Genomic DNA, 11,439 nt, shown 5'->3' with positions numbered 1-11,439 from the left:
GCTAGTCATTTAGGTTGTTTCTCATTATTCTCTACTCTACAGAGGCAATAAGTTTCTTTGTGCTGAAGGTTCTCATCACCTGTTTAATTATTTTCTTAGATCAAATTCCTAGACGTGGAGTATTGTTGATTTGATTCATACTCTGCTATATCACACCAGAAGCTATACTGATCTTCAGCATGCTTGTCTGCCTCTCTGCTCATTCTTTCCATTAACTAAACAACATCTGTCAATGGCCACTTACTCTGTTTGACTTTCTCAAGTTGTCCCTTGGTTACTTCCTTGGCAATAGCAGCATCCTGTGATGAGGTCAGAAGTCTCATGTTTACCAAAGAGGTGGGGCTTGTGAGCAGCTGAGTGAACATGGATCACATCCCTGACCCCAGTGCTGCTGCTACCTTCATGAAAGCAGCCCTTTATTCTAGCACACGAACAGAAATAAAAATGGTCTCTGAGCTGACAAATGGGGTCCCAATGAATACTATGCCAGATTCTAGACATCATACAAACCTCATGCAGGCCTATAAGATTAAAGTACAGACTAACAATATGTTATTTGGCATCCTGAATAGCAAAACAACGTGATTTCAAATGAATATAGTTTAATTGGCTCCCACCTGGGATTTAAATGTCTAAATGCAATAAATGAGTTTCGGTTCATAATCAACTCCGTGGCAGTAATTTCTAGCACAGCTGATAGATTAAAAATTTATGGTTAGTTTTTTAACAAGTAATGACTTCATCATTGAAGGTTTTCAAAGTACTATTTGATGTTTCACTGTAGTTTATCATCACAAATTAGAATCTTGGGCTATGTTAGGATCTGGTATTTGAAGAAATGTGTTTTGCAATGTCTCCAAATAAGAAAAAGAAAGATTTTATTTTCAGGTTATTTACATTATATCCTCATTCCAGTTCAGCTTTACTTTATTGGCAAGGACTGTCAGTACTATTATTGTCAAATCCCTCATATTAGTATTACAGGGACTTGACAAATTACTTATCCTTTATGTTAAAAATTCTTTATAAAACCTTATACTAATTTTATAAATAACAAAGCAATATTACATTATGGTGATTCTGCAATTCATAAGGAAATAGGCTTAAATATTAGCTGGAATGAGCTATAGAGGAAAACTAACTTAGTTATATATTTGTTGACTAAAAAAGAGGGTTGTGACATATTTGATAGGTTAACAAAGTAAGTTGATGAGTATGTGTGTGTGAGAGAGACTGATGTTTTAAACAGTTTAGGCACAGTACTGTCTGACAAAGTAGAAATGCTTTGTGCATGTAAAGTTATAATTTTATATCATTTCTTTTTTTTTTTTTTTTTTTGCGGTACGCGGGCTTCTCACTGTTGTGGCCTCTCCCGTTGCGGAGCACAGGCTCCGGACGCGCAGGCTCAGCGGCCATGGCTCACGGGCCCAGCCGCTTCGCGGCATGTGGGATCTTCCCGGACCGGGGCACGAACCCATGTCCCCTGCATCGGCAGGCGGACTCTCAACCACTGCGCCACCAAGGAAGCCCTATTTTATATCATTTCTGATTGCAGGCTGTATGCTTTGGGTTCTGGGTGTTTATTTTTAGGCCTCAGGAATTTGGAGAGTAAATGGTGCTTTTTTCTGTGAACAGGTTTCCTTATGATTGGTTATTTTGATTTAGAAAAATTCTCAGCCTAGAATTTTAAAAAAGGGAGTGCACCCTACGTTTTTGAGGGTTTTTTTTTTTGACATACCCCAGAAACCTCTCCCCATCCTCCCAATCTTATAAATGACTCAGTCTGTTTGGCATAGATAGCTTTAAGGATAATCATTGGCTTCCTGTTCTTGTGAGCACAATACATATCAGCATGCACCAGCACCACCCAGTGGCCTTGAACTAATTCAACAGTTCCTTGGAAATAAATCAGATCCAGAAATTCAGGGCCTCTCTCTCAATTGTGAATTGTATACACATGCATGAAAGCATCAGGATTCAACTTCCCACAGAATTGAATCTGTTGTAAGTAGTTCTGATTATACTTTGTTAACCTTCTTTATGAAAGATCAGGCTATTTATAGGGCAAGAAAATAGAGTTTGGAATGTTAAGGACCCTTGGCTTTTTTTGGCAAATCTGTAGCAATACATATACTTGTCAGTAGTGAACTAACATCCTGTTTTTGAAGGTTAAGTAGGAATTTATAAAAGCTAAAGAAACGTTATTGCAATGAGTGACACGAATTATTGTAAGAGGCGTGTAGAGAGTCTAAGGAGTCCACGCAGAATTTAGTTTCTGTATATGCTAAACACACCTTTCTATACTACTTCCTGGATGATAAAGATTCTCTCCTCCCAGTAGGGAATAGAATTTCCCTTTTTCTAGATGTATAGCAAACAAATTTTTTGTTCCTTGTAGTTGCTGATTATTATACACATTATAGAAATAATACTTGCTGACTGGAGAAGATTGGAAAAATGCAGAAAAGTAGAAATTAACAGCAAGGGGAAAATATAGTTCATAGTCCCTTCACTAAACACAATCACTGCTACCATATTATTTTGTACACATCTACCCTTAGCACCAACTCTGGAGGTAGATTTGCCTTGCTTTAAATCTCAACTGGGCCATTTAGTAGCCGTGATTTGGACAAGTTACTTAGTCTCCTTGGTGCCCTGGTTTCCTCATCTCTAGGATGGGGATAATGAATAGTTTGGCTGCATAGGTCTGTTATGAGGATTAAGCAACTAACACCGGTGAAGCTTTCAGAACAGTGCCTGTATATCGTAAACACTGTGTTAGCTGTTACTTTCCCATTCCTCTATTTCCTCCAACTCCTTCTTACTGTTATTAGATTTTTTTCTTTTGTAGTTTCTGTCTTTAATAGCTAAAACTGTACAAATAAAATTTTATACCATTAAAAATTATATTGTAGTATTATTCATTCATAAGTGTGATTTTTAATGACTGGGAAATACTATTGTCTTAGTGTTACTATTTAGCCTAGTACAATGAAGACAGAATATGTATATGTGGATTTTTATTAACATGCAAAATTAAAAGGAAAAAAATTTAAAAGGCAAACATAAAGGTTTGTTTTCTCTTCTAAAAATAAAAGTATATAACATGATGTATTTTTTTAAATTTATTTATTTTTGGCTGTGTTGGGTCTTCATTGCTGCGCGTGGGCTTTCTCTAGTTGCAGTGAGCGGGGGCCACTCTTCGTTGCAGTGCATGGGCTTCTCATTGTGGTGGCTTCTCTTGTTGCAGAGCACGTGCTCTAGGTGCCTGGGCTTCAGTAGTTGCAGCACGTGGGCTCAAGAGCACAGGCTCAGTAGTTGTGTCACATGGGCTTAGCTGCTCCGCGGCACGTGGGATCTTCCCGGACCAGGGCTCGAACCCATGTCCCCTGCACTGGCAGGCGGATTCTTAACCACTGCGCCACCAGGGAAGCTCCTAACATGATGTATTTTGGAATCCTAAATTTCTGATTTCATTTTCATTTTGGCTAGTAAATACAGTTATTTTTTCCCTCATCGAACACCACATATGCATCTATATACAGGGTGTGGTAAGTGCTGGGGATATAATGATGAATAAGGTACTTTCCTGAATAAATTTGAAGTTTGAGGTACTCAAAGTGATGAAGAGGGAACAGTGGGAAGGGCAACTACCTCTGCCTGAGAAAGTTGAAATTTGAGCTCGTGTTGACAGATAAATAGGAATTTGCTGGGAAGGAAGGATATGGAATAAAAGTATTCGAGACAGAAGAGTCAGAGTGAACAACTTTAGGAGTTGTGGACTGTCCACAAAGCATTGGAGTAGTAGTGTCCATAAAGAAGTGGTGTGTGTGTGTGTGTGTGTGTGGTGGAGGCAGGATGGGAAATCATACTGACAGTGCTGCTCGGGCCTGGAAATGAAACTCAAGTTTATCATTTATCCAGTAGAAGTAAGTAGTAATGAGTAGAACAAGAAAAAGTGCTGCTGCAGAAGGCAGGCAGATGGATTGTAAAAGTAGATGGTTCCTCGTGTCCAGTGATGGAGGACAGGTGAGAGGACTGAAAACCAGACAAGTGAGAGGACAAGTGTATGACTGAAAATCATACAACCAGGGCAGTCGTGTGATTTAGCGGCCACCAGTGACCTTAGCGAAAAGCAGTTTGATGTTCAGGAGTGAATGGGGAGAAAGCTATTTGAGACAGTGACTGCGGACTCTTCTTCCAGTAGGTTTGTTGGGAAAAGGCAGTAAATGAGAGCAAAAGCAAGAAAAGCAACTATGGGGCGTGAAGTATCTTCATGATGGGAGACTGGAGAATTTCTGTAGAGCAAGAAGTCTGATCGGTAGTTTAAGATGGCATATGATGGTTACTTCACCTACTGGTCTGAAATTAAGAATCTCTAAAATACAAATCAAAACTCACACTGGTCAGAATGGCCATCATTAAAATGTCTACAAATAACAAATGCTGGACAGGGTGTGGAGAAAAGGGAACCCGCCTACAGGGGGAATGTAAGTTAGTGCAGCCACTATGGAAAACAGATGAAGGTTCCTCAAAAAACTAAAAATAGAGTTGCCATATGATCCAACAATCCCACTCCTGGGCATGTATCTGGACAAAACTATAATTCAAAAAGATACATGCACCCCTATGTTCACAGCAGCACTATTTACAATATCCAAGACATGGAAACAACCTAAATGTCCATTGACAGATGAATGGATAAAGAAGATGTGGTATATATATATATATATATATATATATATAATGGAATACTACTCAGCCATAATAAAAAAGAATGAAATAATGCCATTTGCAGCAACATGGATGGACCTAGAGATTAGCGTACTAAGTCAGAAAGAGAAAGACGAACACCATCTGATATCACTTACATGTGGAATCTAAAATATGATGATACAAATGAACTTATCTATGAAACAGAAACAGTCTCAAAGACATAAGAGAACAGACTTGTGGTTGCCAAGGGGGAGGGATTGGGAGTTTGGGATTAGCACATGCAAACTATTATATGTAGAATGGATAAACAACAAGGCCCTACCGTATAGCCCAGGGAACTCTATTCAATATCCTGTGATAAACTGTAAAGGAAAAGAATATTAAAAAATTTAAAAAAAGAATGTCTTTCTATATTTATTTGTCTATGTCTTAGACTGGAACACAAAACTTTAGTCTGAAGATAGATGAAAAGCACATCTTGGACTTGGTTCAAGGCTTTTATTTTGGTGTACCACAAAAGCAGTTAATAAGCAGTGCTAAGGATATAAATGAGGTAAGGATGCAGGCAGGTGAATTCAGCTGCCCACTTCTGCTTGTTTGTGTATCACAAAAATTTTGGTGGCCTCAATACCTCTAGCAACTGAAATGCCAGAAAAGCATAGTATTGTGGGCTTAAAAAAGACAATAAAAAAACCCCACATATGTCAGTATCTAGAAGTAACTTACTCAAGGTGAAAATTCTGTTTTTAAGGAAGCCACATCATCTAAGCCTAATGTCTAGGTCCTGGGTCTTGAAACTCTGCTGTGTCTGCTCCGGGGCAGTCTTGCTTTACATTTATCTTCATCTAGGGTCTTTTCATGGCAACACTTGGCAGGCCTAGAACACACGAGGCAAGGTAAAAGACAAAAGGCAAGGTTTCTTTCCTTCACTCTTGTGGTTCTAATACAGAGGTTCATGAAACACAGGTATAATGAGCATTCCATTAATTTTCCTCTGCAGTCCAGGAACTTCTGTGTTTTTTTAAAAGGCAATGTAAGCTTGAGAGATGTTTTCAACCCAACAGCTTCATTCAACTCAGCTAATTCTCTTGAGTTCCTTTTCTACGAACATCTACACAAAAACAACCTATTTTCAATGGTGGCAAAGGGTGTTATCTTCAGGAAATTCTGTCAGGGTGAGCCCAGATAAAATCTCCAGATTTGCTGCACTCATGAAATTTTTACTCAGGGTGACTTCCTTGAGATGTATTATTAAAGATGTGTATATTTCATATCTGATATGCAGGGTAGAGCAACATGAAGACTTCAGAGACTGCTTATAATATTCCATGTGGATTTGAGATTTTTGCTGCATTCATAAATATGGAAAAAAGTATCTACGTAACAAGACAAATCAGTAAATCTCTGAAATAGTGTTTACATCTAGAGAGATACAATCACTTTTTTTTTGTTTGTTTTTGTTTTTGCAGTACGCGGGCCTCTCACCACTGTGGCCTCTCCTGTTGCGGAGCACAGGCTCCGGACGCGCAGGCTCAGCAGCCATGGTTCACGGGCCCAGCCGCTCCGCGGCATGTGGGATCCTCCCGGACCGGGGCACGAACCCGTGTCCCCTGCATCGGCAGGTGGACTCTCAACCACTGCACCACCAGGGAAGCCCCAATCACTTTTTTAAAAAACCATCTGTCAAATGTCACTTGATATCTTCAGCATGTTTTAGTAAATCCTGACATACTTTATGGTCTTCTAATTTCAAATTTGTTGCTTCAATTTCATAATGTCCTGTGAACCCTGTGGAGGTTGTAAGATCACAGCAGTACATTTTCTTAATCTCTTGAAACACCTCTTTTATCAGATAAGATTTTCTCAGGGTATCAGTCTTTTACAGTAGATGGTAGATATAAATTATGGCTATCAATGAGAGGCAATTATTTGGGTGCCTCTGAAGTCAGGCATGTTACATAAATTTGTGTTTCAGGCAAAAAAGTGATGAAAAATCCTTTCCTGATTTTATATGTTTAGGTCCTGGAGCATAAGTTTGAATCTCACTTTGTCTATGCTAGACTAAGAATATTGCTACAAGATAATACAGAAGTCAGTGGCTTCAATGTTTTATTCCTAAATAAATATGAAGCAAAACTGCAGTTTAGGAATAATCCGGCACACTGTTAGGTAACACTACTAACTCAAAACTTGGATAAGCTAAGTAAGTACTTTAGCATGAAATGTATTTTCTGTATTTTTCATGGAACTGTGTCCTTACTTTTAATAAACACAAAACTGAAACAAACTTTAACAAATATGGTATGATATCACTTATATGTGGAATCTAAAAAATGATACAAATGAACTTATTTACAGAACAGAAATAGACTCACAGACATAGAAAACAAACTTACAGTTACCAAAAGGGAAAGGAGGTGGGGATAAATTAGAAGTTTAGGATTAACATATACACATTACTATATATAAAATAAACAAAAAGGACCTACTATATAGCACAGGGAACTATATTCTATATTTTGTAATAACCTATAATGGAAAAAAATCTGAAAAAAAATGTATAACTGAATCACTTTGCTGTATACCTGAAACATTATAAATCAATTATGCCTCAATAAAAAAACTAAAACAAACTTTAGTATTTTGTTTTAAATATCAGTATAAACATTTTTTTCAGCTTTACACTTATTAGCCTCTTAATTTCAATATATATATGTCTACATATCTATATATATCTATGTGTGTCTATTTACAACTTTAGTCATTAGGTAATTTTTTGTAACTTTGGTCTGATTACAAGGTGAGGTCCTAATCACGAGACAATGTGATAAGAGCAGAAGGTAGGGCTAAGACCTTACAAAATAACATTTGATGCTTGAACCGCAGGAGTTTGAACTCTTAGGGTCCACTTATACTTGGATATTTTTTCAGTAGTAAATACTACAGTACCGTACTACCTGAGATTGGTTGAATCTGAGACTCGCAACTGCAGGTATGGAGGGCCAGCTATAAGTAATATGCGGATTTTTAACTGCATGGTGGGTGGGTACCCCTAACACCTGTGTTGTTCAAGGGTTAACTGTAGTCTGATTCTTGTTCATTTCTGCTAATAATGAGTTCAAAAATGCTTGATTTTGATCAGAAATTTGAAAATGATGACAACTAGAATTTCCGAGCATATCTTAAACCACATAAAAATTACCAGTGACAAAGAAAGTAGGCTTATATTAAATAGTGTTAATTTTGAAGACAGTTCAAACTTCCATGAAGGATAACCTTACAAGTGAAGTGTTCAGTGTAGAAACCAGTACAAATTTTGGTTAGCTTGTTCAGAAACAAAATATTCTAAGAATGTTCTGAATATTATTTTCAATATTAAAGTGAAGATAATTTTTATAGTTGTTTGAGGTGCTGTAATATGTCTACTGATACTCCCAGCTGTTTTACCAAACTGGCTGTCTGTTCTAAAATCCAAGTGAGGCTTGGGTTTTCGGAATGTGCACGCTCCTGTGTTCTACAATATTTTAAAGATGAACAATCTACCCCACTAAGATTCTTGCTACAGTTTTTGTTAAACTCAGCATTATTTTCATAGAATCTTTCATCTTTAGCTTCATCAATCTTTTCCTCAGCTGGAGCTATATGACAAAGGTCCATATCCTGAATGGAGTCCAATAAATCTACAACATGGGGCTGTGGAGTGATTGATTTCAGATGTCTGAGCACATACTCTTCACACTGGCCAACTGCATCCAGAAGATTATTTATTTTACTGATCAAAGCCGAACTACTATCATGAAGGTGACACCAGGAGAGCAAAGCACTGAACAAAAATATAAGCAAGAGTTAAATAGAAAAAAAATTAAACACAGGCTTTTAGAATTTTTGATGCTAAGGCTTACATGTTTCTTTTCCAGATAACACCATGCAAAAATTATTAATAACAGTAATGCAAGTCAAAATCAGGAAAGTAATGATGGTAAAACAGGATTAAAAATATAAGGACAGTATCTTTCAATAGGAATTAAACAACTGGACTTAATCATATAAACTGTTTATAATTCATAACCCCTCCTTCACAGCTCTACATCCACTCTTCCTGATTTTAGATTTTTCCCCTTATGACTGTGTAGCTTCTGTTGAAGAAGGATACAACTAACAGAAAGATCTGAAAAATTAGTTTCTCCTTTAAGGACATCAACCACCTTTTAAACTAGGGACTCTCAATCTTGGATGCACGTCAGAATCACCTGGGAAACTTTTAAACTTATCAAGACTCAGGTCACACCTGAGACCAATTAAATCAGAATCTCTGGGGGTATTATTTTTTTAAAGCTTCCCAGCTGTAACAAGCTGCTACCAAGGTTGAAAACCACTGTTCTAACCATATAGCTACTTGCCATCAAAACCGAAGGTTAGGGGGGAAAAAAAAGTTTTGAGACAACTTCACCTTTCCAATTTTGTTACAGAGCAGACACTTTGCTGAGCTGACTAACAATTTTATTGAAGAAGGTTAGATTTCTTTTAGTCCTAATAATTATTTTTCTTTAATTTTTTAGTATAGACAACTGTATTTTTTGACATTTCAGATCATTCACGTCATGAAATAATGGTTGTTATGAAAATTAGTGTTTTAAAAAATGTGTAAGATTTAGCAGTAAGCTTTCTAAGCTTATAAAAGATTAACTTGATGTGACAATAAACATGTGATCATTTTCCTACTTTAGTATAGTATAAATGCTGATTCCCAACAGCTGAATTTTAGAAAACCTCAATGTAATGAATTTTTCCTTTGTTTTGACAACTTTTGTTTTATACCTTTTAAAAATCAATGATTCCTTGAAGCATTTTGTTTTTCTCTATAGAGGGCAGTTGAAAAGGTATAAAGCATCAAAGAGGACAAGCCTGCCATGCTCCTAGCTCCATGTGCCATTTGATCACTTGGTTCTGATACATGCCATTACTGCTATGGAATCTTGACAGGTATTCAAAATTTAGGACTAAAGTAAATGGAATCATTTTTCTGTTACCAGCTATAATTTTCATCATGTACTTCTAGTCTAGACGTCTGTTTTATTGTGTTCTGCTACATGTGGAAGACTAAAAGCTTTATTCAAAACCTGAAGTTCTTTTTAATTACTTTGAGATACAGATTGGTGGTAGTTCAGGTAGCAAAAAATAGACACTTCCTATCATTTCTTTGCAGTAAAAGACAACACCTGGCTCACATATTAAAGTGGATGAACTTTCGACTTTTTGAAGGCGATTTTATTCTATGCTCTGAAGCACTCTTGTGGATTTAACAATAGGAAAAGCACTTCACTTTAAACGCTTTATTTTTACATACTACTTTAATAAAAATCCTCCAGTAGTACTGAGGTTAAAATAATTCAGCATTTAAGTTTTAAAAATTACCTCAATGTTCCTCTGAGTTGTCCATAGTTCATAATGACTTCTGCACCTTCCTTATAACCTTGATTGAAACCTTGTTGAAGAGTAACTGCTTTGCCAGCTTCTATTCCATCTCTATAGCCTTCCTAAAAATAAGAAAGTAATGAAGAATTACAGTTGTAACTAACATCAAGTAAACCACTGTAGGTTTTTCTAGAAAGTCATAGAACCAGTTTGGAAGACTGATGAAACAGGCCTCTACTGGGTTATTTAACAACACGGTTCTAGAACATATGGCATAACCACACAACCAAAGTAGACTACGCTTCTCATAAAAGTTTATTATTGGTTTATCCCATTTTTGAAGTCTAGACTTATTGGGCACATTTTAAAAAATTTTTATTTATTTTTGGCTGCGTTGGGTCTTCGTTGCTGCGCGCGGGCTTTCTCTAGTTGCGGTACGCAGGCTTCTCACCGCGGTGGCTTCTCTTGTTACGGAACACGGGCTCTAGGCACGCGGGCTTCAGTAGTTGTGGCTCGCGGGCTTGGTTGCTCCGCAGCGTGTGGGATCTTCCCGGGACCAGGGACGGAACCCCTGTCCCCTGAGTTGACAGGCGGATTCTCAACCACGGCGTTGGGCACATTTTAAAATACTGACTCTATACAGTTTTACAAAACGCTGTGTTAGCAGTTGCTCCACAGAGAGGAAACATGGGGAATTACGTGTTTGATCCCCTTAGCAACTGGACTGGCGTAGGTGGGTGACGCAGGGCAGTAAGGTCTTGGAACGGAAGTAGGGAAAGAGGAAACTGGTTTAGCAAAAGGACCATGAGAGGTCTGGTTTGAGAAATTTTGCTTGATACCTAAATTCAAGTAAAATGCAAATCCTCTGTGGGCAGGATTTTTTTGTCCGGCCCCAGCACTCAAAAGATGCTCGGTACTGACTGGCCTCGCCTCAGCCTTCTGTAAAGCATTTCTGACACTGACAACATGGTTGTTATGCTAAACAAGTACTATTTTACTTAAGCATTAAACAAGCGCAGTTTTAGTGAATGGTTGCCACGGATACTAGCCGGAATGGACCTCACCCTTCGGTCCTCCCCCTGAACTAGGCGCTGAAGGCTCCACCTGGAAACTGGGGGTGTGGTATAAAGCCGAGTCTCAATAGTGAGACAACTGAGAGATGGATAATTGACACCCGACAAATTAAAAAAACAAAACCCAACATGAATACTCCCTTACCTAGCCATCAGGATTCCACGTTAGCTTTGTCTTACTGCCCTTCGACAACATTTTTTTTTTTTTTTTTTTGCGGTACGCGGGCCTCTCACT

The 11,439-nt window shown here is 37.8% G+C and overlaps 1 protein-coding gene across 1 annotated transcript in view; it reads right to left on the bottom strand.

Annotated features, from left to right (window-relative positions):
* Window positions 1-7,933: 7,933 nt before the first annotated feature.
* YAE1 (YAE1 maturation factor of ABCE1) overlaps window positions 7,934-11,439 on the bottom strand; it is a 4,497-nt gene continuing 991 nt past the window's right edge. The window contains exons 2-3 of the mRNA XM_027123967.1: window positions 10,132-10,253; window positions 7,934-8,539 (exon numbers count right to left, since the gene is read on the bottom strand). Of these exons, the coding sequence (XP_026979768.1) occupies window positions 8,110-8,539; window positions 10,132-10,253 (552 nt within the window). The 3' untranslated portion in view covers window positions 7,934-8,109. The remainder of the gene's footprint in view (window positions 8,540-10,131; window positions 10,254-11,439) is intronic.

This window comes from Aethalodelphis obliquidens, unplaced genomic scaffold (assembly GCF_003676395.1).
Source record: "Aethalodelphis obliquidens isolate GAN/ISIS:26980383/991018 unplaced genomic scaffold, ASM367639v1 scaffold27, whole genome shotgun sequence".
In the NCBI taxonomy this organism is placed as follows: Eukaryota; Metazoa; Chordata; class Mammalia; order Artiodactyla; family Delphinidae; genus Aethalodelphis; species Aethalodelphis obliquidens.
This window is presented reverse-complemented; position numbering and strand designations above follow the sequence as displayed.